General features: G+C 54.7%; 10 protein-coding genes across 10 annotated transcripts; 4 read left to right on the top strand and 6 right to left on the bottom strand.

Moving 5' to 3' along the window:
• Window positions 1-1,131: 1,131 nt before the first annotated feature.
• PHACADRAFT_251711 (uncharacterized protein) lies at window positions 1,132-3,307 on the top strand. Its single transcript, XM_007393119.1, has 6 exons — window positions 1,132-1,289; window positions 1,345-1,452; window positions 1,523-2,290; window positions 2,350-2,485; window positions 2,541-2,749; window positions 2,815-3,307. Exons 1-6 carry the CDS (start codon window positions 1,164-1,166, stop codon window positions 3,160-3,162), a joined length of 1,695 nt encoding a protein of 564 aa, XP_007393181.1. The 5' UTR covers window positions 1,132-1,163; the 3' UTR covers window positions 3,163-3,307.
• An 83-nt stretch (window positions 3,308-3,390) lies between these two features.
• On the bottom strand, window positions 3,391-4,317 carry PHACADRAFT_182274 (uncharacterized protein; the record flags this gene model as incomplete). The annotated part of the gene is made up of 3 exons (XM_007393118.1): window positions 3,998-4,317; window positions 3,746-3,943; window positions 3,391-3,680 (listed from the first exon to the last, which is right to left on the bottom strand). Exons 1-3 carry the CDS (start codon window positions 4,191-4,193, stop codon window positions 3,391-3,393), a joined length of 684 nt encoding a protein of 227 aa, XP_007393180.1. The 5' UTR covers window positions 4,194-4,317.
• A 927-nt stretch (window positions 4,318-5,244) lies between these two features.
• Window positions 5,245-8,572, bottom strand: PHACADRAFT_171054 (uncharacterized protein). The gene is made up of 5 exons (XM_007393117.1): window positions 8,287-8,572; window positions 7,946-8,232; window positions 6,603-7,849; window positions 5,965-6,544; window positions 5,245-5,910 (listed from the first exon to the last, which is right to left on the bottom strand). Exons 1-5 carry the CDS (start codon window positions 8,454-8,456, stop codon window positions 5,714-5,716), a joined length of 2,481 nt encoding a protein of 826 aa, XP_007393179.1. The 5' UTR covers window positions 8,457-8,572; the 3' UTR covers window positions 5,245-5,713.
• Window positions 8,573-8,804: 232 nt separating this feature from the next.
• Window positions 8,805-10,135, bottom strand: PHACADRAFT_206707 (uncharacterized protein; the record flags this gene model as incomplete). The annotated part of the gene is made up of 5 exons (XM_007393116.1): window positions 8,805-9,112; window positions 9,167-9,371; window positions 9,402-9,508; window positions 9,562-9,946; window positions 10,001-10,135. 5 exons carry the CDS (start codon window positions 10,133-10,135, stop codon window positions 8,805-8,807), a joined length of 1,140 nt encoding a protein of 379 aa, XP_007393178.1.
• A 752-nt stretch (window positions 10,136-10,887) lies between these two features.
• On the bottom strand, window positions 10,888-11,985 carry PHACADRAFT_251707 (uncharacterized protein). The gene is made up of 4 exons (XM_007393115.1): window positions 11,673-11,985; window positions 11,185-11,616; window positions 11,093-11,132; window positions 10,888-11,038 (listed from the first exon to the last, which is right to left on the bottom strand). Exons 1-4 carry the CDS (start codon window positions 11,976-11,978, stop codon window positions 10,998-11,000), a joined length of 819 nt encoding a protein of 272 aa, XP_007393177.1. The 5' UTR covers window positions 11,979-11,985; the 3' UTR covers window positions 10,888-10,997.
• Window positions 11,986-12,123: 138 nt separating this feature from the next.
• PHACADRAFT_158876 (uncharacterized protein) lies at window positions 12,124-13,015 on the top strand (the record flags this gene model as incomplete). The annotated part of the gene is made up of 4 exons (XM_007393114.1): window positions 12,124-12,332; window positions 12,383-12,588; window positions 12,640-12,806; window positions 12,887-13,015. 4 exons carry the CDS (start codon window positions 12,124-12,126, stop codon window positions 13,013-13,015), a joined length of 711 nt encoding a protein of 236 aa, XP_007393176.1.
• An 81-nt stretch (window positions 13,016-13,096) lies between these two features.
• Window positions 13,097-19,283, bottom strand: PHACADRAFT_26411 (uncharacterized protein; the record flags this gene model as incomplete). The annotated part of the gene is made up of 9 exons (XM_007392650.1): window positions 13,097-13,901; window positions 13,952-14,043; window positions 14,096-14,250; window positions 14,280-14,508; window positions 14,559-15,970; window positions 16,023-18,461; window positions 18,514-18,942; window positions 18,991-19,147; window positions 19,203-19,283. The coding sequence occupies 9 exons, from the start codon at window positions 19,281-19,283 to the stop codon at window positions 13,097-13,099; spliced, it is 5,799 nt and encodes a 1,932-aa protein (XP_007392712.1).
• A 1,421-nt stretch (window positions 19,284-20,704) lies between these two features.
• Window positions 20,705-23,164, top strand: PHACADRAFT_251700 (uncharacterized protein). The gene is made up of 7 exons (XM_007393113.1): window positions 20,705-20,830; window positions 20,887-21,009; window positions 21,061-21,110; window positions 21,161-21,218; window positions 21,274-21,372; window positions 21,423-22,302; window positions 22,357-23,164. Exons 1-7 carry the CDS (start codon window positions 20,725-20,727, stop codon window positions 23,090-23,092), a joined length of 2,052 nt encoding a protein of 683 aa, XP_007393175.1. The 5' UTR covers window positions 20,705-20,724; the 3' UTR covers window positions 23,093-23,164.
• Window positions 23,165-23,271: 107 nt separating this feature from the next.
• PHACADRAFT_251698 (uncharacterized protein) lies at window positions 23,272-23,900 on the bottom strand. The gene is made up of 4 exons (XM_007393112.1): window positions 23,748-23,900; window positions 23,594-23,694; window positions 23,441-23,539; window positions 23,272-23,385 (listed from the first exon to the last, which is right to left on the bottom strand). Exons 1-4 carry the CDS (start codon window positions 23,866-23,868, stop codon window positions 23,332-23,334), a joined length of 375 nt encoding a protein of 124 aa, XP_007393174.1. The 5' UTR covers window positions 23,869-23,900; the 3' UTR covers window positions 23,272-23,331.
• A 137-nt stretch (window positions 23,901-24,037) lies between these two features.
• PHACADRAFT_206701 (uncharacterized protein) lies at window positions 24,038-25,459 on the top strand (the record flags this gene model as incomplete). The annotated part of the gene is made up of 6 exons (XM_007393111.1): window positions 24,038-24,095; window positions 24,163-24,228; window positions 24,275-24,359; window positions 24,413-24,560; window positions 24,613-24,697; window positions 24,752-25,459. 6 exons carry the CDS (start codon window positions 24,038-24,040, stop codon window positions 25,264-25,266), a joined length of 957 nt encoding a protein of 318 aa, XP_007393173.1. The 3' UTR covers window positions 25,267-25,459.
• Window positions 25,460-25,484: the final 25 nt, after the last annotated feature.

Genomic DNA, 25,484 nt, shown 5'->3' with positions numbered 1-25,484 from the left:
GGTCGAGCTCGTGTACGGCCAATGGACTTTATACACAGCGATATACTCCATTATGGGCGCCTTCTGTGTATGACGTCGTTCACCCGACCTCCAAGTCGTGCTTGGAGTTCCTCATGAACGTTGCGTTCACCGCAGTGCATTTGCGGCATGCAGATGTGGAGAAAATATCAGATCGCTTGTTATCATGTCCAATGGCGGCTATTCGGATGCGAAATTCCATCTGCTCATGCTTGGACGACAGGTTGCTACACGGTCCGAGTCAAACGATGGGAGCATATGGAGCCCGTACGTATCTCGTCTCCTGACTGACCTGACGACGCTGTCATCGCGGCGGATCAGGACCCAGAGGCTAGTGAGTACCATTCATTTGCCCCAAAATCCTAATGCCCGCAACTACTAGTACTTCTCGGGGCGAGTGTGAAGCAACTAGTGGAGAGCCGCAGCGCTCCTTGAGTCTTCTATATCCATGAAGGCACGCGAGCGGGATTCAGCCGCCCGGACATACGAAATTATGCTTAGAAGTGTCCCGGCACATATGACTGGAACATGGTTACAGTTGACAACAACAATACGAATTTTATGCCGGCACGCATTCACATTTTGCTCACTAGTGCCGCTATCGTACGAGTGAAGTTCAGGCTGGACGATGTTCTGGCGGTCAAAAGCCCTTCTTGCCGACCCGAGACGTAAATTGATGACACAATATGTTCGGATGGCGCTGTGCACTATTAAATGCTATCGCCACCTTTCGCGCAGCGTAAGGGCGCAGGCTGACTATGGGTGCCGTAAATATGTCTTAGTCAGCGTAGCGCTCAGATGCGCTGGACGCTTTGTTTTGAAGCTTGCTATCATTCTATACGCGCAAAAATTGACGCATACGTTGTACAAACAGAGTGCTATATTTCGGTAATTTTTGGCGTATTCTTAAGGGAGGACTGAGCCTGTGCACCGAGCTGCGCCGGCGGACGGGCCAGTTAACGCCACAATGTGCTTGCCGCTGGCGTTCACGTGAGGGAGTGATAAAGTTAGTCCGGGACCGGCCAGTGCACCGCGGGGGGGTCATACATGTACCATGCCCAGACCGTCAAGGCGAAATCCAGCTTGTGCCTTTCCCTCCTCCAGCCAAGTCCGCGAGCCTGCCTCCCGCCCGGACGTTCTCTGCGATGGCGGCCTCCGAAAAGCAAGGTGGCTCAGAGCCTGAGCCTAGTCCTCACACGGATGTGGCCCAACGGAGCGTGTGGAGGTCGATCGCATTGGTCGCGACGTGTACTATGGCTATGATTCTGAATGTGAGTCGCACAGGACTTTGCATTATGCCCGGGACCCCTTAACAACCTCCCTCAGACCGCTGGCTCTTCGGCGACGTCCATCGCTTTGCCGACGATCGGACAAAAACTGAACATCGTTGAATACAAGCTTCAATGGATCTTGTCCGCGTATTCCCTCAGCTCGGTTCGTGCTTTCATTAATTTTGACATTCTCCCGGCGCGGCGCGCAAACCTAATCATTCATCTCTTCACAGGGCTGTCTGCTTCTGCTCCTCGGCCGTCTGGCAGACCTCTACGGCCGCAAGCTCGTCTTCCAGCTCGGCTTGCTATGGATGTCTGTGTTCCACCTAGGTTGTGGCTTCTCCCAGAACCAGATCACGATCGACGTCCTGCGAGGTCTCCAGGGCATCGGCGGCGCAGCCGTCGTACCCGCTTCTCTCGGCATCCTCGCGCATGCCTTTCCCCCATCTCGCGCCCGCGCCATCGCGTTCTCCACCTTTGCTGCAGGCGCACCCATGGGCGGCGCGGTTGGTACGCTCATCGGTGGTGTCCTCACACAGCTCACGGCCGCAACATGGCGATCGGTCTTCTTCCTTATGGCTGGCCTTGGCGTGGCTTGCTTTGCCGGTGGCTTCTTCGCCATAGACAAAGACTTGCCGTCGACTGAGAAGGACCGTCGAGTGGATTGGCTCGGTGCTTTCCTCGTGACCGCCGGTCTTGTCCTCATCGTTTTCGTACTCAGCGACGGCACTATTGCGCCAGAGGGCTGGGGCACCAGTTATATCATCGCCTTCATCGTCATCGGCGTCTTCCTGCTCGCTCTCTTCGTTGCTTGGCAGTATTACTTGGAGAAGATCCACTCAGACCCCGACCGGGCTGCCCGGGCTGCCACCAAGTGGTACCAGGCCCCACCTCTCATGAAGCTCTCCATCTGGACACGTATGAATGGCCGCATGGCCGCTATGCTTTGTATTTCTTTCCTGGAGTGGTGCAGCTTCTTCAGTTGGATGCTCTGGGTGCAGGTGAGGGACATGTTTACTTCGAGCGTTAACGAGTACGCTCATTGCGTTCTTCTATGCAGCTTTACTATCAGAACTTCCTTCTCCTAACCCCGGTATTAACTATGGTGCGCTTGATCCCGATGTTTATCACCGGCTGCATCTGCAACTTCACCGTCGCGGTTGTGGTCGGCCGCATCGATGTCGTCTTCCTCATCGGTATGTGCTTCATCTTGGCCTGCCACACCTGCAGCATGACTGACACCACGAGCAGTTGCGGGCACCGCTCTGACCGCAGTCGCCAACCTCCTCTTTGCAGTCATCAACGTGCACTCATCGTACTGGGCCTTCGGCTTTCCGGCTGCGATTCTGTCCGTGTTCGGTGCGGACTTCGTGTTCGCCTCCGGCTCGCTGTTCGTCGCGAAGATAAGTCTGCCGCACGAGCAGAGCCTGGCGGGGGCCCTCTTCCAGACCATGAGCCAGGTACGGGGCCGCCGAGCGTTTGCTCCCACATGCTTTGCACACACCGCTCACCCTCCGCCCCTTAGCTCGGGAACTCCTTCGGCCTCGCCATCACGACGATCATCTTCAACTCCGTGCTGGCGAAAGACTCAAAGAAGGCAGGCGTCGCGGTCAACAAGTCCGGCACGAACGCACCCTACTTTGCGCAGGAGGACGCCTACAAGGCCGCGATGTGGGGCGGCTTCGCGTTCGGCGTCCTCGGTGCGCTCCTCGCCGCGGTCTTCCTCCGCCAAGTCGGCATCGTCGGGCACCGCCAGGACGCTGTTAATGCCACGGACGAAGAGGCCACCACGCATGCTGATGGGGAGTTCAAGGCGAGTGAGATGGAGAAGGATCCTGAAGCCTTCCGGCAGTTTGCAGAAAATAAACAGTGATAGTGACCGACCGCCCGCTACTCAATGTCGTGACCCCTGCTCACCATAGACTTTTCACGCATCCTCACGCACTTCTCCTTCACGGGCTTTATGACACGACATCGTAGACACCCCTACATCCGTATTGGACAGCACAAATACACAGTTTTAGAGACCTCTGATAGCCCAATAGTTCACAAGAGAAACTAGTCCATCCTCTGAGAGAGAAGCAAGAGCATACAGAGCCCTCTAGAAGAAGTGGCCGCTGCTGCCACCGTTGCCACCGTCGCCGCCGGTCGCGCTTCCGCTCTTGCTGATGCCGCCGTTGCCTCCCTGGGCGCTACCCACGGTGACATGGCTGCCGCTCGTGTAGACTGAGCCGCCGTTCGCGGACCCGGAGTTGCCGGACACGGCGCTGCCGCCACTGCCGCCACTGCCGCCGCTGCCGGAGGAGATGAATCCGCTGGTGCTGCCGCCGTTGCCGCCGTCGCCGCCGGTGGCGCTGCCCGTGATGCTGATGCCGCCGTTGCCGCCCTTGGCTGCAGACACCCGTTGAGTCAGCAGCGGCCCTTCCGTCGCAGAAAAAAAGAGAAAAGGTGCTCACCAGAGCCGACGAAGACGTCTTTGCCCGTCGTGGAGACGGAGCCGCCGTTGGCAGAGCCCGAGTTGCCCGACTTGGCGCTGCCGCCGCTGCCTCCGTTGCCTCCGTTGCCAGCAGAGAATCCGCTGGTTTTGCCACCGTTGCCGCCGTCGCCGCCACTGGCGCTTCCTGAGGCGGAGATGCCACCGTTGCCGCCCTTGGCTGCGAAACATAGGGTGAGCACGCGCCGGTGTGCCTCGCAAGCACTGTACTCACCAGAGCCGACGAAGACGTCGTAGCCCGACGTGGAGACAGAGCCGCCGTTGGCAGTGCCTGAGTTGCCGCTAACAGCGCTGCCGCCGTTTCCGCCTTTGCCGCCGGACGAGTAGGGAAGGAAGTTTCCTGGCGCAGGGGCAGCGACGGTGCTGCCGATGGCGGCGAGGATGACGAGAGCGACGAAGGAAGAGCGCATTGTGGTATGTGAGCTGGGTGGTGGGAGAGAAGAGCTGCTGTAGCGAGTGTCCGAAGGCTGGATGGTAGTCTCGATGAGGCTGGTTTGAACGAGGACAGCAGACAGGGCTTTTATACCCTTTCGCCCATAGCATGTCCTGAGCCGGGCTCAGTGGCATTCTCTTGTGCTTCAATGGCGTGATAGAGTGCCGAGCGTGCAGACAATTCCATGAAACAGGAGCTCTGCATGCAGCGGGGGCAGGCACCGTGATCGCAGGAGCACAGGTGATCGTGCTCGAGGACATGGTTGAATACTTCTGGTGGTTGTACCTGAGTAAATCCCTCAGCGGGTCGGATTAGAGAACGTTGTGCCCGTACTTACCATTCAAGTAAGTGTCGTGGTACGTGTTTGCTTCATTCGAAAATGAGGACTCCTAGTGGCACCAAGCGATGATCACGGAGTCTATTGCCCGTACTGCATGACTCCTGCGTGCAGGCTTGGGTCGCTTTCCCCAGTACAGGGCCAAGCAGCCCGCACCACAGAGAGTCTGCTGACCGTTGCTCATCTTCCAAGGTTCCTGTTACTATAGGAGTCAGGGGAGTCGCTCGCAGTCTGACTTTTCGGCATTCCATATATATTCAACGTACATTTTAGCTTTACGAGCCCGACAATTGTTGGTTGCCAAATCGCTTTGTGTTTCATCCGAGGTCCGGGACAACCAAGGGGCAACCAACCTAGTCCGCACCAGCCCGTCCCTATTCTTGATGGAAGGGCGATCGGCATCCTATGTCTAAGGGGATCTCCTGAAGCTCTCGTGCCTGATCTGCGTCCGGAAGGAAGAAACAGCGCTACAATTTTGGGCCTAAGGGTACTGAGAGCCAACGGGCCCCCGAGGGCGGTTCTAGACCTCTCCATTGGGGATGTGAGGGGTCTTTGAGAACGTTTACCGCGAACAGCCACACCCAGAAGCAGCAAGCAGGCTGCTCCGCGACTCCGAGCAGTCTGGTCGAACCTTTGGATAGAATGCGGTCACCTGTCCTGAATCAGGGCCAACGTTGTACGAACGCAAGACTGTGCTTACCTTTGCCACAGAAATGATCCTCCTTTAACCCGAGGCGGGCATACATAGCCCGCTGGTCCGTATTCTTCGCTGGCTAATTGCTCGCGTCGATAACCTTTGCCACAATCTAACTCGTGTCACGCCGTAGAGCCCACCAATTGCGCAAGTAATCTGTACAATTAGTGCGTCACAAACTCTACAGGGGATGCAACCAAGCTGGGCGGGCCACCGCGATCGAGACCGGGGACGTGTTTGTCTTTATTTGGCAACGGCTTTAGGTCCTAACAAGGGCAAATGGCACGGTAGCCCTCGCTGTGGCAAGCGATCGTGGGGACGAAGTTTTGAAGTTCAAGCGAGTCCAACTGAAGCTCACGATGTCATGCAACTATCAGCCAACCAGTTCTACAAATATTGTATCGTGCCCCCACGTAATGATGCCATGCTTCACATAAGCAGATCCTTAGGTTGCTACTTTTTTGTTCTACACCTCAGCCGGTCGTAGCGTCCGCCAAATTCGGTCTTCGATGTGGCGCACTTTGTCGGCCGGGGTGTTGAGGCTGAGCATGAAGTACGCAACATTGCCCAGAGTGCGATAATTGATGCCAAACGACGCGTCGTCGTCCTTGGCGGCGACGCGCAAGCCCTCGAGGAGTTTTTGAGCGGAATGGGACTGGTACCCTGCAACCGAAGTTGAGTGCCTGTAGTCCACGGCGCCGGTGCAGAGCTACATACCTTGACTGTCCCCGGCAATCTTCAACGCCAGCACCGTGCCCATCGTCATAACCTCTCCGACGGCCTCGCACTTGGAGAGTGCGCCAATGAACGCCGGATCCCAGAAGCTCCACACTCTCGGCGGCTGGTCCTCGCCTACCTGCCATGCTGCCTTTGCCTGCGCCCACGCGTCTCCCTGTGCCATTTTCTCGATAATCTTCAAGGTCTCGTTTGCGACTTCACATCCGACGGGGTATGCAGTGTAGCTATGTCCGTGAAGGAGCGCGATTGCCTTATCTTCGCCATAGAACGCTGCGAAGATGGACTCATTCGTCAGCGTTACTGCAAGGGGAACAAGGCCGCCCGTGAGGATCTTTGCGTTTACGGAGATGTCCGGCTTGACGCCAAGCACTTCGGTCGTGCTCTCCATACCGAGACGGTACAGGCCGGTAAAGACTTCGTCGAAGATGACGGGCAACCCGGACCAGGAGCCTTCCTTGCGGACGGTACGTGAGAAGCAGGGGGAGGTGCGTACAGAGTCTACTAGAACACGCTGGAAGAGAGGGTCGACGAAGATCATGCCACCCGCACCCATGACGACCTGCAAAACGATATGGTGAGGACAGCTATGAACGATAGCATTACTCGAGGAGACATACGGGTTCGAGCACCAAGGCTGCAAGCTTGAGGTCGCCTTGAGACGTGATCTTGATGAGCATATCCTGGATGAAAGTGCGGTATACGTCGGCAAGGTTCGAGTCGAGTCGGCTCTCTGCATCGTAGATCTCCTGAATACGGCCCTCATTGATCTCCACCTCTCCCGATTCTGTCAGCGCGGCGATGGCTGGTGGCAACGAAACTACCATTTTGTCATTGCGAATACCAATGGTCGGCGGATCGAACCAGTAACCCTTGGCGTCATGCCACTCGCAAGTGTAGACACCAGAATCTTCGCAGGCGTCCATTGCGCCGATGGTATCTCCATGGTAGCTGCCTTTCAGGCCGAGTATGCCAAGGTTCTTCGGTTTCTCGCCGGTCGACTCCTTGTTGCTCCAGTGTTCTCGCTCCCGTACGGAGAACGCCCGCAAGGCCATCTTCAGAGCAACTTCCATGCCTGTGGAGCCGTTGTCCGAGATGAACGCTCGCGACGCCCAGCCCTTGCCGGGACCGGACTTCACCAGACGTTCCGCAAGCCGGAGCGCAGGGAGATGCGAGCCTTGGGGGAACATGACGTGACCGTAACGCCCTGCAGCGCGGGCTGCAGCCATCGTAAGTGCTGGATGTGCATGTCCTAGAGCCTGGGTCCACCAAGAAGCCGAGCCGTCGAATTGAGGTTCCAGTAGTGAGCTGGTGCTGTCCGCGGGTGTTTGAACTCGATGTCCGTTAAAGATGGAGAACTCGTCACCGGAGGCGCTGTCAATAACATTCACGTCCTTTTCCTCCCTCACTAGGCCATGCTGGACGAAGGGCCACCAGATATGGTCCAGAGTCCGCTGCGGCATCGTACTCAGCTCCTCGATGCGAGTCGCGTGACGGTTGTCTAAGTGATTGAGCAAGTCGAAAACCGGGCCCTGCTGGGATTCAGGGACGATGTTCCGGTAGTATTTATCGGTAGAGGATAGGTTCCGGGCGGGGTTCTCGAGCTTGGACGGTGGAGGATCCACTACGGCCACGTTAATATCCCGTTCCGCGAAATAAGACCTCAGGTATTCCCAGTTTCTATAATACTCCTCGCGGAAGACCATGACGGCATCTACGATGTACCCTCGCACCAGGAGAGACTCATACGAGCTGATGGTCGCCGAAATGCCTCCAAGTTTGTGGTCGCCGATGAGGATTGTGGGAAGAAAGAGCGGGCGGTACGCGTCGATCTGGGTGGATCCGGAGAGTGTGGGGCTATGCACGCCTGTAATAGTCGGGAAGCGTAGTCAGCATTGGATTTTAGAGGATGATGTAGGGAGGCAACAAATTGGCACCCCGGTAAGCTGCCTGCGGTTCTCACCTCCTGCAGTCTCGACGTACATGTGAGCGTGTACACGCGTCGCACGCGCACAATCACGGATGTGACTCCTGATTGCATTCACTAGTGTGCCGTCTGAAGGTATAGACAGCTTAGGCACACTCGCGGTCAGAATATGTGCAGAGCATGAAGACCCGGAACTCACCGGCGCCTCCTCCGCCCCATGTTCCCTCTGCGCTGCCAGGTGCGGACTGACTGGGTCGGAGTAGCGAAAAAGGCATCTGCTCTGGATGCTGGATGCCTTTGGCCCAGCAAAGCGCTTTATGTACCTGAAGGCCTTGGGTCAAGCAAAGCGCGACGGAGGCCTGGACGGCAGGACTGACTCATCGTCCGCATCTTGCAGCGGGCCAGTGCTGACGGGCTTGAGATAGTAGACGGCCTTGCCAGTGAGTGACGAGGCGCGTGCGAGGGCAGCGGTGAGGAGAGTTTTGCCGACGTCTGTGTTCGCGCCGAAGACCTGGTGGACGCGGAGGTGGTGGAAGAGGACGGACATGAGAGCGTCGGCGCCACCGCGAGACTCGCACTCGATTTAGATCGCTGGCTGCCGTCGGCATGGACTACTCATGGACTGTGTAGGACTGCAGTGGGTCCGTATGTCTCACCAGTGGCACGTAGTGTGTACGCCCGCACTATCTCCGCGAAATAAGTGTATTGAGGATGTGCACGGCCGAAAGATCTCAAGACTACGCGACTAGATAAGTTATCACACCAGATGCACTTGAATGCCTAGCTAAGTTAGTCCGACGGCGTGAGAAGGGTATGACAATATAATGGGTGACTATCGCGCATATTAGCAGGGCAGGTAACGTCGTGCGCGATTACAACGAAAGATGCTGATCGCTCACGGAGCTCCTCCCTCGGGAGCGTCATACGGCGTTCCCCTCCGGTAGGATCCACCGTAAGACTCGAACCGCTGCGGCTTCTCCAGCCCCCGGGGGGCAAAGTCCGCACCGGTCCTAAAGTACACGCCGCCCTTCGTGCGCGCATTTCGCTCTCTGCGACAGCGGACAAACCAGACGGCGGCGATGATAAGATAGCCAGCAGCCAGTACACAGACAGCAACCAGCAGCCCTAGGGAGAGCGCGTCGGGCTTGCCGTCCGAGCTGGCAATCGAAGCATCTCCCTGGACGTTCGCGATCGCGCCAGATCCTGCTGAGCGGGCATAAGCTCTCTTTGAAGAGGGAGTACCTGACGAAGCCGCACCTGTTGCGACAGGGACCGGGCTTAAGGAAGGAAGAGAAATGGTGGCCGTTGCAGGTGACGAGCTGACAGCGGGTGGCCCATTAAATCCTGACGGCAGTGCATTGCCCGATACACGAGGCTGGCGCTGGCTAGTGGGCTGGTCTGTACGCTTTATGCCACAACGCTGCAAGCACTCATCCGCGCCGAAAGCAATGTTGTCCGGAATCTAGAACATCACTGTCAATACACGCATTACGAGATGATGGGGCGCTAGTGCACTTGCCTTGGCTTCAAGGCCGGCGACCTGCTCAACGCCGATATCTCCAAGGGCGATGTTCACAATATCTGGCGGAAGACCGAAGACTGAATAGACGTATCAGCATGGAACACGCACGAAAAACGCGAGGACAACATACATCGTTGGGCAACCTGCTGGACACCAGGATCCTCGTTATTGAAGGCAGCTACGAAAAGCGCGTCTTCACATCCGTTGTTGAACTCGAAGTGGATAGCTCCTCTCGGAAAGATCGCCGCTTGTCCGGGAGAGAGCTCGTTGAGGACGAAGCGAGCGCCATTCTCCACAAGGAGACCCGCTTGCAGAGTTCCGTTCACCACGAAGTTGAACTCGGTCGCACGCGGATGCGTATGCGGGGTGTTGATGCCACAAGGGCCAAGGAAGCCTATAGTCATCGCCATACCATTGCCGACAACTGCAGGGAAGTTGGCGGATGACGCTTCGACGGTATGTCCAGCGGCGCCGGTTGTCCGGCCAGATGCTGGATGCAGGAAGTCGAACACGAACTAAAAAGTAATCCTTAAATACACGAGAACAATCTATGTGGAGTTCGCTCTCACCTCGCTGTCGTTTAACAGCATGATACGGTCGGTGCTTGTAGGAGCGAGGCGTAAAGCAGCGATTTTATCCGCCACAGATTGAGCGGAAGCACCGAGTGCTAGTATAAGCGAGGCGTAAAGCGAAGTCGTCAACATCCTCAAAGGCGGGGGAGGAAGTGGAAAGGAAGGAAAGGTAATAAGAAAGCGAAGTGCTGATTTCGACCCTCATTAACATTGTTCACCGATTTTATACGCCCGCCGCGGCCAGCGACAGTTTCAGCGTGTCATGCTCGGCAATGTAGCTGGTGGCGATGCTCGCAAAACCCCTGAATTCGCAAGCGGCGCGAGCAGCGAACCAGTGCTGCCCGTAAACGCGAGTGATCGCACGACGCCTTTCAGAGCATAGAGAGGGAGCACGGGTGACTGGGAGGGAAAATCTAGCTCCATGCGGTGGGCCAGGCATCGGTAAAGTGGCCAGGTTGGCAGGATTTTCCGCTTCATGTTCTCGAGGTTGTACGGTGAACGATGAACGATAACAACGGCAGTGCCAGTAGGCGACGAAGCACTGCCTGCAGGGGAGCTCGGGCGGCGTGTCATGCAATGTAGATGGAGGACTTGATGGGGAGTCGTGATGCGCCTATAAACGATGTCACAAGTGCCTCGTGTGAACGTTGAATGCGCTGAAGATTCCGGCTCAATCGCCTACTCACAGGGTTTGATTGGTTCGTACCTTACTGTCCTGAGTGCAACCAGGAAGGTCCTCTCATAGCCGAAGGCAGTGTCACGGGACGCGCACAAGAGCGGGAGTTTGACAAATCTCGAGGCAACTAGTCAATGTTGGACGTATGTCTTCAAACACCGGTCTTGCCGCGCAATAACGTTGATTTAGGATCTCGGCCATGACAGCAATAAAGACGGAAAGCCAAGTGTATACATTGCAAACTCACTACTCCTAACATAATCGGAATCCAAGGTCTATCTCCAGTCCATTACTCTCAAAGTCCACGACCTACGACAATTAGAAGATAGCATTAACGATACCACTACCGATAGCGGCGCCTGGAATATTGCATTGGGTCATTCGCCCGCAAGAACACGGATTTGACTGCTCACCTGCACCAAATCCGACACCTCCGGCAGCTGAAGTAGCCATCTGTGTCGATGGTTAATTCAACACGCCACTTTGATCGCTAGACGAGACTCACGGTGTCACCCAAGCGACCAAAGCGATGCTTCTTCTGTTCTTGCTGTGGTGCTTGCTGTGGTGTTTGCTGTGGTGCTTGCTGTAGGCCTAGAGTGTTCACCTGGCCGACAGCCGCAGGAGGCGGCTGATTCTGAGCCTGATAAACTGCTCCGAAGGGCCTATACACGGGCTTCTGGTCATAGCCTGGAGCATATCCTTGCTGAGGCGGCATCGGCTGTGGCGGCATCATCGGTTGTGGAGGTGGCGAGTAGACTGGTGCTGGCGATGGTGCCGCAGGAGGCGGAACAGAAGCAGGGGGCGAGGCAATCATCTCGACATGGTTAGACGGGAAGAGACCCTGTTTACCCCTGCACTTTCCGGTCCACCAGTCTGCGTTTGTCTCGTCAACAATCTCGATGATTTCGCCAGTGGAGAATGTTAGGTCGTTAGGTTCCTGGGTCGTACGGGATTTAGACAGGGAATTGAAGGTGTGTGCAATCTCTGACATACCCTACCGTCCTCGTTGTACGCCCAAACGGCCCGGGCCTGCTTCACGGGGCGGGGCGGGGGCAGCGGGATGCCGCGACCTGGACCTACAGGCGGTACAGGCGGTACTGTCAATGCCTGCACGCTGCTGGCGAGAGCGGATACTGCATCTCCGTTGTTGTGCTGCGCAGCAGTGAGACGATTTGAGAGTTCGGTGGCGTCGACCGGTGAGATGTAGTTATGAGACGCTAGAAATTCGATGTTCCTCAGGGTCTGAGAGAAGACATGGTCAAGCAAAGCAGCAGCTTGAGAGTCGGAGGGACGGAACATGGTGGTGAGGGCAAAGACGGGAGTTAACCCGTATCTGCCAGTCGCTACCACCGCCCCTACGCGCTTGGATTGCCGCTGGTAACGATTTCTCGGCATTCAGCCGAGGTTTGCTGCGACTGGGATTTACCATTGCACCCCGACCAAGATGGCTCCTCTCATCGTAGTCGATGCCCTCCCTACTTTCATCTCGCCAGATGCACACAAAGACTTGGTTGCCTCGACACCAGCATCCTTCAACGATATTCCCCCTGTCCTTAGACACAAGGAAGAAAACGTCTCCATCAAGCTGGATCCCGCCCTCCCTGAATTTACCGCAGATGACTGCGTGAATGGCTCACTCTACGTGATTGAAAAGTATTTTCACGCGTCTTTCTGATTTTCTTACTGTCTGACATTGTGACTAGTTGTCTCGTCTTCATGTCCTCTACCGGTAAGGGTCTGCAAGTCGAATATCCCTCGATTACCTTGCACGCAATCTCGCGCGCAGAAAACGTTCCCTCCATATACTGTCAACTGGACGAAGGCTCCCCAGATACTGCTGAAACGAATGAGGACGAAGAGACATCGGAAATGAGGGAGCTCATCATTGTCCCTATGGCCGCAGAAAGTCGTACGTGTCTCTCCTTGCTTGCCTCTACCGCGGATTGACAGCGTATTCTAGTGGAGCCTATTTTCGAGGCACTCTCATTCTGTGCTTCATTGCATCCTGACCCTATGGATGAAAACGACATGGACGACGATGACGACGCCTTCATCGACGCGGACGAAAATTCTCCGTTCGAGACATTCAATGGCACGGACGGCGAAGAGCTCAGTGAAGTCGGGAGGGTGCGCAGCGATTTCATCAATAATAGCCGTTTCACGCCATACTAGATAGCCATTCCAACAATCTGATATCCTCCGCTCAGGTTGCCCTTGCTCATCTTGAAAGCATCATGTATAACCCATTCGAGACGAAAGAACAACAAGAGGATGTGGAGCAATACCAGGGTGAGGACGAGAGCAGCCGAGAAGATGCGCCACGTGGGGAGAAGTGATCGCAGTGCGACAGAAGATCTTCAGTACATGTCTGCATGTATATACAACAAAATGAATACAGCCTTCGACGACGTCGACGGTTACTGCTTCTCCTTCTCAAAGTCTTCCGTCACCCAGGAGCTCGACAAAGAGAAAGTCTTATCCTCGTCCTTCTTGGGAGTGGACGGGAATGATAGGGCGCTGTGATGCTCATCGCTGTCCTTTCTCGAGGTGAACGAGAACGGTAACGAACTGCGGCCAGCGTCATCCGCCTTTGTCGGCGTGAGCGAGAACGGCAGCTTATAAGGGGAAGTAGCACCGGGGATTGGTCCCCAGGAGAACCCCGCTGGTGGACTCGTTGCCGATGCCGCCAAAGAGCCAGAAGATTTCTTTAACTGGACTGATTTCCCGTGTCGGGACTCGCGTTGCCTGTGTCCATGGCTGGGCGTTGACGGCTGGATATCGCCTACGTCGAAGGAGGGCTCATTCCGTCCAGACGTCTGGGTTGTCTCACCGTTCGAGTTAAACAGGGACGAGTTCAGCGACAGCTCTTTCTTGGACGACTCTTCCTTGATCATGAAGTCGAGCTCTGACGGTGGGGATGGCGCATCCACAGCTTGCTTATTAAGCAGCGGCTCCTTGCGTGCCTTCAGCAGAGCACTCTTCAACCTCTGAGCCGCTCGCTCAGCGTTCAATGCCGCGGCTGTTGTGGCTGCGACGTTGGGAGTGGTATCGCGCGTCCGCTTGCTGGGGCTCGACCTGAAATCTACCACAGCCCGGTTCGGACTAGTCGTGAAGTTGAGCTTCGACAAGCGCTGCGACAGATGAACGATATCATCTGCTTGCTGCTTTATAGCAATGTCGATATTGCGGTAAGTGCGATTGATGGTATCCAGTGAGGGTGGTCTGGCACACGTAAGTCAGACTAGGAGAGGGATAACGATGACATGACATACCTCAGGCCAGCTTTACCCATCTTCAACTGGCTAAGTCTCTTATGTGAAGCCATGAGATGTTCCTCGAGCTTTTGGATCCTATCACGAAGAAGCTGCGACAAGATTGTACTCGATTCTTCTCTCAAGCACCGATATTGGACTTACTCGGATGCCTCTACGCAACTGGGCTTGTGTTTCAAGGTGCTCCGGACCAAGGGTTCGTGCCTTGAGCATTTTCGCAAACTCAACATCATTGTTGGCCTTGCTGAAACGAACAATCTCCTCTTTGCGCATCGTCGCTGCGGCCATGAAATTGGAACCTGTAGAGACAAATAATATCATGACTCACCTTTTAACATGGCAGTTTCGAGCTCGCGGATAGCCTTCGAGTAGCTGGCTCGAACGTTCTTCAACTCCATGATATCCCTTTCCAGGTATTGCAGCAGCCGCGAGAATTCTTCAACGTCTGCCAGTAGCCATTTACTTGGGTCGCGCAGGTCTACCGTGGTGCGACTAACGTTGCTCATTTTGTAATGCTCTTTCATCCTGTCGCCTAGTTTTGCAGCCTCTTGCGTGAGCTACAGCGCAGTTAGCTTGTACGATGATCGAAGTGCAAACGAACACTCACGATCTCGAGCTCTCGAGCCATGACAATTAGGAGGTTTGTGCACTCCTTGCTCATTCCGTCCTCCATATTAGCAAGCGGTCCCATTTGCGACGTGTTCGCCAATGCTGAGCCAGAAGCAGGGAGCGGTTCAGCAACATGCTTCGATGCCGCAAATGATGTAGGCACGGGAGTGGTAGCAGCCGATTTCGGCGCGAAGAGACCGACTGCAAGTGGGGTTTGCGGTACCGACACGGGATTCTGTCCAACTAAGGCGGGCTGTCCGAAGATAGGGAGTGTCGTAGGTGGGGGCTTCGCAGCGGTAAATGATCCGCCACTATGGGTGGAAGGAGTAGACGTGAACGCCATCGACGGCCTTTGTTCAAATAGCCCGCCAGAGGGCGAAATACCGAACGACGTCGTAGGCCCCTCTGCTTTCGTTGGCATCGGCGGATTCGTCTTCGACGTGAAGAGTGAGCCACCGGGTGTCAGGGAGGGGAACAATGGTGACACGGCGGGAACAGACGCGGCATTATCTACTCTGAGTGTTGGCGTAGCAGGCCTCGACGGAGGTGCGCTGAAGACTGCAGGTCCTTTTGAGAAAGCTGATGAAAATCCAGTGTCTGGCTTGGGACTCGACGAGGCCAAAGGAGGCGATCCAAACACTGGAGGTGGTGATGGAGTAGCGGGGGTAAGTGTGAAAGGAGCCGGCTTAGGCATCGCAGGAGCCGCACCGAACACTGCCTGGAGGGGTGGTGTCTTCGGGCGCGACTTGAGTCCTTCGCCTGTTGGCACGAGAACAGGTGATGGGGGTTTTTCAGTAGCGGATTTAGGTGACAGTGTAGAGGCATCCGCTTCTACAGATGCATGAAATTTGGATGGAGGCGCAAGAGGGAGCCTATCTGTCGTGTCATCATCGCTGTCCCTGTTTATCGGCGTACTGGCCAATGGCGAGCTGCGCTTGGGCTGCGTGGTTGGTCTGCCGAGTAGACTAAGAGGAGATGAGGACGTCGCGGCCACTGGAGATGGTGAAACAACCGCAGGCGGAGAAGCTTGCTTATCGGGAGAGCTAGACGGGGTCCTGATATCGTCTGGTACGGGCTCTTTCCTTTTCTCCGGGCTTGCAGGAGGCGAAGAATCGGTCAGATGAATCGTAGGCCCCGCTGCTGGAGGAGTGGCAGCTTCGGATGAACCAGGCAAGATCAGCCCACTGTCGCCTTCTGCAGCCTCTTCTCTCTCCTCCTCCTCCTCTTCCTCCTCCTCTTCCTCCTCTTCCTCCTCTTCCTCTTCCTCCCCCTCTTCATCCTCTTCGTCAAAAGAATCAGAAAGAAAATCTTCGTCATCGCCATCTTCATGGTGTTTGGCGTCTTCGTCGTCGCCGTCCAACTCGTCACCACGAGAAAGAGACGCAGCTCTATCTCGCTTGTCAACAGGTGCTGCAAAACGTTGAGCAAGATGACGTCAAAAACATAAGTTGACAAAACAAACCTATATCACCCGGTTTCTTGTCCAGGGGGACACCAAAGACGGTTGTCCGTTGAGGCTGTCCTTGCTTTGACAGACTAGGCTTGGGCTCGCTAGTGCTGGCCGCAGGGAGAGGTGGAGGATTGTTGAAGACCGAAGCCGGGCCTTTTGGCGCTTCCCTGCCCTCGTCCTTGCTCTTGACCTTGCCCTTATCTGTATCGCCCTTCAGAAGCTCACTGAAAGACTTTTTCTCCCCAGAGAATGTGCCGAAGCCACCACCACCGCCAGTAAAGTTGCCAAACCCTTTGGTGCTTGCGCTATTGCCGCCTAGACCGGAAAACGCGGACTGCCCAAATGTCGAGGGCGAACCCGGAGACGACAGCGCGCCGAATGCGGACCTATTCTGCTCGGTCGTTGCAGCTGCACCGAGCGCAGATGGCTGACCGAATGCAGACGGCGCACCAAATACTGGTTTGGCGGCCGGTGTAGGGGTGCTCGGGGCTAAAGGTCCAACGGAGAGCGCCAGCGGCGTACCGCTGAAGGCACTTGGCGTTGTTGGAGCTTTCGGAGGGTTAAAGAAGGGCGAGGATGAAGGGGTAGCAGAAGAGCCAAATGCACCGAAGCCGGAATCCAGTTTTCCAAAGCCAGAGGGAGAGCTCACAGAATTGGAGAACACCCCTCCTGTAGTAGGTTTCGCAGAGGCCGACGACGAAAACACGTTGGGCGTGCTCGGAGCTCCAGAAGGCTTCACTGGAGTTGATGGCTGTGTGGGGCTCTTCTCTTTCGGCTGAGTAGACCCAACGGACTCCGAGTCCAGGCTCTGCTCAGCAGCCGTGCTCAATGTGGACGTCCCACTGGCAAACGCAGCGAAGCCACCACTAGCTGGCGCGCCGATGGAGGAATTGAAGGGTGAGCTGGAAGCCGGAGACTGACCAAATGCTGATTGACCGAACGCAGGTTGTCCAAATGCAGACTGTCCAAAGCCTGGTTGGGTCCCAAAGCCTGACGAACCGAACGCTGGTGATGGACTTGCCGGCTTGATAGCAGCAAACCCAGAGGTCCCGAAAGTAGGCGAGGGAGTTGAGGTAGTATCTGCGGCGCTGCCTGAAGAAATTGCACCAAACCCGTATCCAGAAGACTGTCCACCGAAGGCGCCAAATCCGGTGGCGGGCTTGAGCAAGCTGCTCGAAGGCACTGCAGATCCGAAGGGTGTGCTTGTATTGGGAGGTGCCGAGGGAGATGTGAAGGAGCCGAACATGCCATTCCCTGCGGCCTTCGACTTGCCAGAGTCTATTGGGTGGCTCGCATCGTCGAGAGACAGATTGCCGAATCCACTGCCAGTGGTAGAATCCATCGATATATCCAAATCAACCTTGCCAATGCCCGAATTTGACAGCGAGACGGCCATGGGTGATGCCAATGCTGGACTCGTCGGCGTTTGCGACGCTGGAGCACTTGAACCGGTGCCAGATAGCTGATCGAATTTTGACGGCCCCACGCTGGCAAATGCGCTAAAACCTGGTGATGGCTTCGCTCCGAACGGTGATATTGAGTTGTCCGTGCTACCGAATGCTGAGGTCTGGCCAAAGGCCGACGGCTGGGCGACGCTGCTCTGGCCGAACACGGGAGTGGAACCAGAGTGCTCGAGCAACGATGCAGTAGGAGTCTGTTGTCCACTCATAGGCTGATCCGTGGTCTGAATAGATGCGCTAGTTGATATTATGGGCGCGGCCTCAGTCTCCATGCTCTCACTGGCAGCCTGCAGGATAGCTGGAGCTACGGGAAGTTTCATCCCTGAGTACGGCTTGCCAGTTGTGTTGAGTAAATGCCATCCTATGACAGTCCCGTCGCTGGCATATGCGTACAGGATCGGAGGGGGAGGTAATATTTGGTCTTCGCCAGAAGCTGTCTTATGCGTATACGAGTCGGTGTTCGTGAGATCAAGGGCGAGACCAAGCAAGACGGTGTCCATCATCTCCTGATCGAGTGGCATACCTGGCGTGGAGGTTTCTTCGAGCGTGAAATGAGCCCATTGTTCCTGACCATTGACCTCTGTGCAGCCTATGAGACCAACGTCGGAAGAGCTGCTGTCACCAACGAACAATAGATACTTTGTCGGTTCCCACTGACGCAAGAGGATGGTGAAGGCCCCGGGTGGTCGCATCCCGGGTAAAGGCAGAAAGGGTGCTCTCAGCTTGATCTCTGTGATCGTCCCAGCTTTGGCATCCAGAGACATGAGCATATGTGTCTGATCGGCATCCGGAGACAGAGCTTCAGGAGTTGTAAAGATGCCATAGAAGCCTGGATTAGACAGCCAGAATGTGGATAATAGTTTCTCGGATGGTAGAGAGGATGGCCGAGGCACCATTGTTTTGACAGCGGAGGTGCTGTTCGGAGCGAAAGTGAATATGTCGCCGCTCTGCATCCCAATCGCAAGCTGCTTTCCCTTCGGCGACCAACAAACTACATTTTATTTTGATCAATAATCTGTCAGATCTCGCGAAGAGTGTCTTACCTGAAGCCGGCGTAGTATCGGGCGTGCCACCGCTTTGCCAACCACTCACAATTTGCAGCTTCTGTACGTCGAGCAATTCGATAATGGCGGCATCAGGGGGGCTGCCTGGCTCATAAAGTACCACAACGAGGTCAGGTATGTCCCCTGGATTGGCCAGGATATCCTTTGGCGGACGACCTGTGGGAGAAGGGAACAAGTGCAAGGGCTGAACAGTACTTAGCCCGGATGTGGAAATGGACGTGGTGTCATATACGGCAGTCGAGCCAGAGAGTAAACCAACGATCAGCTTGGAGTCGTTCGAAGCAAAGGCAAGAATGTTTGGTTGCGCCGGCAGCGTTATTGTACGACGGGGTGTGAAAGGTATTGGAGCGTCAGAGTCCGATGAAGCGAATGAGCTGCGAAGCTCAGCAAGTCCAGAAATCATAATGTCTATGATGGTCTGAGTGTATTATGCTTGCGCCGATAATGTCTACTCACTATGTCCATCGGGCGCGGTATATGTGGCAGCGGCGAAACAGTCCAATGAGTTAGCAATAGCGAATAATACGCCCTTGCCGGGGAGAGGGTCGAGCTTCACGGAATCAGGGGAGAGTTTGACGCGTGACCTCTTGTTCAGTAGCCGCAGGGTGAGGAACTAAAAAGCAATATGAGGATAGGCCAGGTGCACAAGTAGTCTAGTAGCAGCATACGTCTGCATCCTTCTCCTCTCCATCCTTTATAATTCTCTGTGCAGAAGGAGCGACCGATGCATGTAGACGAGACACGTTCATCGCGGCACGCGCGTAATTGCCCGCAGACAAATCAAGCTAGTCGGGGCGGCGGTATGGAGAGATAGGTGATATTTCGTGATTGTCGTGAAAGTTAGCCCGACGTCGCGTCGAACGGTGCTTAGACCGGACTTTCTTGGCGGCGAGTGTAGGCGTTGTGGTCGTGGAAAGAGGAAAGGCGCCTTCGGGGCCAGGATGCACGCGCCCGAGCCTCACCTTCGCCCGAGGCCAAATATTGACGTTCGCTGCCGCCAGCTTCACCGACTTCATCCTCACTATACGATTACAGCCGCCACAAATTCATGATTACTCGACATAATCTTGCGAGATCTCATCTCTGACGTGGCTTCATCAACGGCTACCACGATGTCTATCCCGGGCCCATCGTCGAGGACGGAGGATATCCTCTCGTCACCACACCCACAACAGCGGCCAGGTATGGCTTTTGTCCAATGGCTAGACCAGCCTTGCACGCTATGCATAAATAACCTCCGATTCCTCAGGTGTAATGACGCGGTTACACGCCTTGTTTCCTTCACTCGAACACCACGGAGACGGAGCGCATTTTCCCCGAACGGATGCAGCGCAACCGAGCAGTCATCGAAGGAGGAAATCACGACCATCGCCTAAGTTCATTAAAGTCAGGATGCTGACTTGGAATATGCACGATTCATTGCCCAAGGTGCGAATAAACCATGCTATCACAATAAGACCACACATTCTGACGGAGAGCTGCAGGGTGACCTCGAGGACCTGCTCGGTGTTATTCATAACGACTCGGTTGTGTCCGCAGCGACAGGGACCATTCCAGATCTTTCTCTGGACGCGGAACATCCGTTTCATTTGGTAGTCGTGTGAGTGGTGAGTTGTCTAGTCTGATCGCGACCTTGACGATCAAGTTCAGCGCAGGCCAGGAGTGTCCTAGTATATCAGGTGTGTTGCGTCTATCTTCGAGTTAAATTAGCGTCATATATTACGAGCAGGAATTCCAATGGGTCTCGGTGCCGGCTTCAAATTGAAGGACAAGGAACGGGACAAGAGCAAGGACAGAGATAAAGATAAAGAGAACATAGACCGGCCTCCTTCTGCTCAGAATGGCGAGATATCCGAGAAAGATAGAGATGAAGAGGCTGAAGATAGGGCTGAGAAGCCGCGAATACGGACGCGTCTGAAGTCCCTTCGCCATCACTCATTTCACCGGCCAAGCCACGAAGAGTCTGCCGCTGCTGGTTCTTCACATGAAAACGGAGGGCAGGCTAGCCATCCTTATGGATGGACATCCATTTTGGAAGACTGGTATGTGAACGGGGGCTGCCATGCCGAATACTCGGCTGCCCCAGCGCGTTCCTCATCGCAGGACGGACACACAGCGGCTGGTTACCTCGAAGATAGCGACGTTGCGTTATCCGCAAAGGCAAAGTCCACGGGAGACCTCAACGCTCGCATGAGTACACACCGAAAGGGCCCATACGAGCTTCTTGTTAAGGAGCGTATGATGGGCCTGTATCTGGCTATCTTCATTCATCGCGATATCAAAGGTCTCATCAAAGGTAAAGTTTTTTAGAAGCCACAACTGACATGCGATCGACTCATTGCTGTTTTCAAGGAACTTCGAAGTCTGCGGTCACAGCTGGCCTTATCGGCGGACGGGTGGGCAATAAGGGTGGGGTCGGTATCAGCTTAAACCTCGATGGCACGACGATGTTATTCATCAATGCACATCTGGCTGGTAAGTTAATGTCTTAGCAGTCTTTTTTATCATCGATACTCACATTTTCAGCACACGAGGGCAGGGTCCACAACCGGATGGCCAACTACAACAAAATTAAGGTCAGTATTTCCAGTGATCTAAGCGCACGCAGGGCCTAACAACCGCCCAGAGCGAGCTTGCCGTCGACGATTTTCTCGGTCCAGAAGACCCAAGAATGATGGCAGAAGGTAAGTGTTGCGGATATTGTTCGTGACAATCAACAATAGCTCACGCTAATTGCAGACATTACTGATCGCTTCGACTTTGCTTTCCTCTGTGGCGATCTCAATTTTCGGCTAGATATTACCCGCCTGCATGCTGACTGGTTGATATCGAGGCGAGGTGGGTGTAGTGATTATATATGTTTCTGTTCTGCTTCATGCTGTCTCCAGAGTATGGACAGGCCTTGGCTTTTGATCAATTGCGGAAGGCCATGCAATCCGGTGAGGCGTTTGTTGGTTTCAATGAGGCCGCTATCGACTTTCCGCCGACTTTCAAGTACGACGTGCTACGATACAAGCGGAGCAAGTATCGTAGGAGTGTTAAAAGATTGTCCAGAACACCTGGCGTGGAGACTCAAACTCAGGAGAAGACACTGACCGAAATCGAAGAAGCACCTGCAGCAGGTCCCGTGGACGAGGATCGTGAGGATCATAGCGAAGGAGAACAGGAATATGAAGGCGAAGCAGCTTCCGTAGCGTCCACAGTCTACAGCGCTAGTCGTTCAAAGTACACTATGGAAGCCGACGACGATGAGCATGAGGATTTTTTTTATGGCGCTCCCTCACCCCGGGCAACTCACAGCGTAGGTGCCCTCGTCAATAAGTCTCTGGCTACGGCTGCCGTGCACAAGGCGAAAACCAAGTGGATGTCTCTCATAAACTCGACTTCTTCATCTCCGGGAACCCCGATCTTCAAGCGGTTCAAGCACAAGCAGCATGAGGAGCACAGATTCGACCGACGCTTTGATTCCTCTCCGTCATTGCCATCTCCACCGCTTACTGTTTCGCTGCCCAACTCTCCTCCTCCCGAGTTCAGGAGTCTCACCTCCCCGCCGACGCCTGGACGAGGAGACAAGCCACTTACAGAACTTCACGATGGCAAATTACTCATGCCTCCGCGTAGTTTGGACTCGAGTAAGCCAGGTATTGCGCTTTCCACACGAGCTCAGTCCACCAAATCAATGGAGCGCGGAGATCTTCCAGAGGAAGAGGAGGAAGTCGAGGAGAGAGGTGTTTACGATACCTCACATAAGAAGCGTGTGCCTAGCTGGTACGTATATATTATCAGTCTCACTTCGCACAAACTCTCACTCCTTTGACGTAGGTGCGATCGTATCCTTTGGAAATCCAAAATTATGCCTGAACCCGAGCCAGAGGAGGACGAACCACTACCACCGCCGGTCCCTCCTCGGTCAAGGATGAGCAGTCTCTTGCATGCCTTCCGACCTGGTTCTTCACGTGCCCGGAAGGACTCGAATACCTCCATGGACGTGAACACTCCCTGTGTGCTGACGCTCGACAGTGCGCAGACATCTCCAAGCGCCGAGGACAGTCCCACCTGGTCCTTCGATGCTGAATCGACACCGGTCCCACGACCTGAGTTCGCGAGTCGACTGCGCCACTCCGCTTCGGTGGAGCACTTCACTACTGAAGAGCGATCCCATGGCTTTCGCGCAAAGAGCCACTTCCCTCTCCTTGAACGTCCGCGATCTCGGCAAGCCTCCCTCGCCTCCAACGCAAGGTCACCTCTCTCAGCATCGTCCCGCCTCGACGACCGTCCACGGAGCGAGACCCCACCGCCCATCCCTCCCAAGGACGACCTGCATAGCATCCAGCCTACAACCTCGCTGTGGAAGAGTTTCAGCTTCTTTCCCTTCCTTCGCGATACCTTACCTCAGATCGAGCAACCGCCGACGGCGAACAGCCCGCCCTCGCTGCAACATCGACGCGGTGACGTGATTTGTCTGGGCTATAATACCTTGGACGATCGTCAGATGCGCCGGCTCGAAGGCAAAAGTGATCACCGTCCCGTGGTCGGGGCGTACGCCCTGTGTATTTGAAATCCCCCCTAATGGACTCGTCATGCGCCATTTTAGAAGCAAGCGACTCTTATCATATCATGTACATAATGTTCTACTTATTCATGCACCATCCCCGGATTTAGAAACTATAATATATACGCTTTTTCTCGGAAGATCTGGGTCTCCGAACGAGAGTACTCATTCACTCGTGACGTTCTGCGAAAAGTTATTGATAAAGACCGATGACCAGTGACATGTCGTAACTACATGAGAGCATTTCAACCGGAGATGGTAACCTCGACCTCGACACCAGGCTCCAAGCTGATAGATGTCTAGCAAAACGGTGAGTCAGCGATACAAGCCAGAGGGGTTCGGCGGTTAACTCACAATCTGCTTAACGATCTCGCTGGAGGAGTGGAGGTCAATGAGGCGCTTGTGGATCTTTAGCTCGTAGCGGTCCCAGGTCTTTGAACCCTCACCACAAGGCTAGAAAACTTGTGAGCTCCAAAAGATCGTAGAATACGTTGTGTCATGCCTTACAGTCTTGCGGGTGGTGATCTTGAGAACCTTGGTGGGGAGACGAACGGGGCCCTTGACACGGAGCTGTTTGTCCTTGGCACGGTTGATCAAGTCCTGCGAGACTGCGAAATCGCTATCAGAGTCTTATTATTACTACAGAGAAAAATTTACGCACACTTCTCAAGGTTCTTGACGTTGCTGCTTGTGAGGGTAATACGGATCTTGTGAATCTTGGCAGTGGGGACTGGGGCACCCGTGGCATCGTATTCCTTTTCACCCTTAGCGACGTAACTCATCCTTGCGGCTTTGGAGAGTCAGATGGTGACTGTAAGGGCGAATGTAAGCGAGACATCTGTGCAAAGCGCCGCGGGCAACCGACCTGAGGGCGTTGGTGGTTAGTGTGGATGGTAGAAAATTAGAGTTCAATAGCTGGGCTACTTTCGGCATTCGCCATAAATCACGTGGATGATTCGGCGTCTAGGTCATCATCCGCAGGTTCGAAGCTGGCAGCGCATTTGTCTTGGTACGTTCCACCATGCAAGGCGAGTCCACTTCTACATGATTTTGCCCCATTGCTAACAATGTTGTAGGATTTAACAAGTACTATCCCCCGGATTATGACCCTGAGAAGCATAAGAGCTTGAACGCCTATAGAGGTAAGCGCACTTGGTTGCATCTCTGGAGTCGCTTACACAACTCCAGGCAAGCACGCTCTCGGTGACAGGGCTCGGAAGATCGACCAAGGTGTTCTAATTACGCGCTTTGAGCTACCATTCAATATTTGGTGGTATGTGTTACGATTTATTATGGCGCCATTCAAGGTCGCTGATGGACGTGTAGTGCAACATGCGACAACCACATCGGAATGGGCGTGCGATATAACGCCGAGAAGAAGAAAATTGGAAGCTACTACAGCACGCCCATATATTCGTTCAGATGTAAATGTCATCTATGCAGTGGCTGGTTCGAGATTCAGACGGATCCCAAGGTTCGCAGATCCTTGTCTCACTGCTCATGTCCGATATCAATGTTTGTCGTAGAACACACGATATGTTGTGGTGTCCGGGGCTAGACAGAAGGAAGAAGGGTGGGACCCAGAAGAGAATGGGGGTTTTGCAGTTCACGGTGCGCGCTGTTCGCGCTCGATAGCCAGCAACACTATTAATCACTACGCTCTAGATACGGAAAGCAAACAAGGTACCGAAGATCCCCTTGCTGCGCTCGAAAAGACGACTGCTGCACAGGATCACATGAACCAGGTTCAAATACCCCGCCTAGAGGCGCTACAGAACCTCTCAGACCACTATGGCTCAGATCCATACACCCTGTCGAAGAAAGCCAGAAAACGCTTCCGGGAGGTGAAGAGGGTTGAAAAAGAGAAACAGGCGGAGGAGAATGAGCTTAAAGGGCGGTATGGCCTACCTGAAGAGCTCAAGCTTACGAGGAATAGCAAGGAAACTGAGGAGCAAGACCGCGAAGAGTGGCGGAAAGCAAGAAGGGAGCTGGAGGAAAGGGAAAATGCAAAGCGGCAACGACTGGAGACTCCTTCTCGACACTCTATCAGGCCCCTACTGTCCAGTTTAAGGACAGCTTCCGGATCTCGTTCTTTGAGCAGCCAGCCCAGTGCTGCTGAGCTACTCAGAGCGCGGATACAAGTGAACTCGGGACATCGGAAGCTTCCTGGATCAAAGTAATAACCCCCCAAATTGCCATTCTATGGACTGTGTTTCTACGCCGTTGTACCTAAATTGTCGTACCGTTTTCATTCCTCTACCTACGCGGTCCTAAGCTGGATGCCTCCGGGTAAACTCATGTATCAATTTATGAGTGCGTAGAATATTGTAACGGCGCCAATTGCAAATGTTGTGCGCCAATTTTGGCGGCCGCTATGTACCAGCGGCGTGTTTACTGA

This window comes from Phanerochaete carnosa (genome assembly GCF_000300595.1).
Source record: "Phanerochaete carnosa HHB-10118-sp unplaced genomic scaffold PHACAscaffold_3, whole genome shotgun sequence".
NCBI lineage: Eukaryota > Fungi > Basidiomycota > Agaricomycetes > Polyporales > Phanerochaetaceae > Phanerochaete > Phanerochaete carnosa.
Note: the sequence above shows the minus strand (reverse complement) of the source record. Positions and strands in the feature narration are given on the sequence as shown.

Coding starts and splice junctions, on each gene's coding strand:
- PHACADRAFT_251711 (XM_007393119.1), top strand. CDS start 1,164: ATGGCGGCCTCCGAAAAGCAAGGTGGCTCAGAGCCTGAGCCTAGTCCT. Junction 1,290..1,344: donor CTATGGCTATGATTCTGAAT/GTGAGTCGCACA, acceptor AACCTCCCTCAG/ACCGCTGGCTCTTCGGCGAC. Junction 2,291..2,349: donor GTTGGATGCTCTGGGTGCAG/GTGAGGGACATG, acceptor TCTTCTATGCAG/CTTTACTATCAGAACTTCCT.
- PHACADRAFT_171054 (XM_007393117.1), bottom strand. CDS start 8,456: ATGTCCGTCCTCTTCCACCACCTCCGCGTCCACCAGGTCTTCGGCGCG. Junction 6,545..6,602: donor CAGCCTTGGTGCTCGAACCC/GTATGTCTCCTC, acceptor ATCGTTTTGCAG/GTCGTCATGGGTGCGGGTGG. Junction 5,911..5,964: donor GATTGCCGGGGACAGTCAAG/GTATGTAGCTCT, acceptor CTTCGGTTGCAG/GGTACCAGTCCCATTCCGCT.
- PHACADRAFT_251707 (XM_007393115.1), bottom strand. CDS start 11,978: ATGTTCCGTCCCTCCGACTCTCAAGCTGCTGCTTTGCTTGACCATGTC. Junction 11,617..11,672: donor CGTACAACGAGGACGGTAGG/GTATGTCAGAGA, acceptor CGTACGACCCAG/GAACCTAACGACCTAACATT. Junction 11,039..11,092: donor AGGTGTCGGATTTGGTGCAG/GTGAGCAGTCAA, acceptor GCAATATTCCAG/GCGCCGCTATCGGTAGTGGT.
- PHACADRAFT_251700 (XM_007393113.1), top strand. CDS start 20,725: ATGAGTACACACCGAAAGGGCCCATACGAGCTTCTTGTTAAGGAGCGT. Junction 20,831..20,886: donor TATCAAAGGTCTCATCAAAG/GTAAAGTTTTTT, acceptor GCTGTTTTCAAG/GAACTTCGAAGTCTGCGGTC. Junction 21,111..21,160: donor CCAACTACAACAAAATTAAG/GTCAGTATTTCC, acceptor ACAACCGCCCAG/AGCGAGCTTGCCGTCGACGA.
- PHACADRAFT_251698 (XM_007393112.1), bottom strand. CDS start 23,868: ATGAGTTACGTCGCTAAGGGTGAAAAGGAATACGATGCCACGGGTGCC. Junction 23,540..23,593: donor AGATCACCACCCGCAAGACT/GTAAGGCATGAC, acceptor CAAGTTTTCTAG/CCTTGTGGTGAGGGTTCAAA. Junction 23,386..23,440: donor GCGAGATCGTTAAGCAGATT/GTGAGTTAACCG, acceptor CCGTTTTGCTAG/ACATCTATCAGCTTGGAGCC.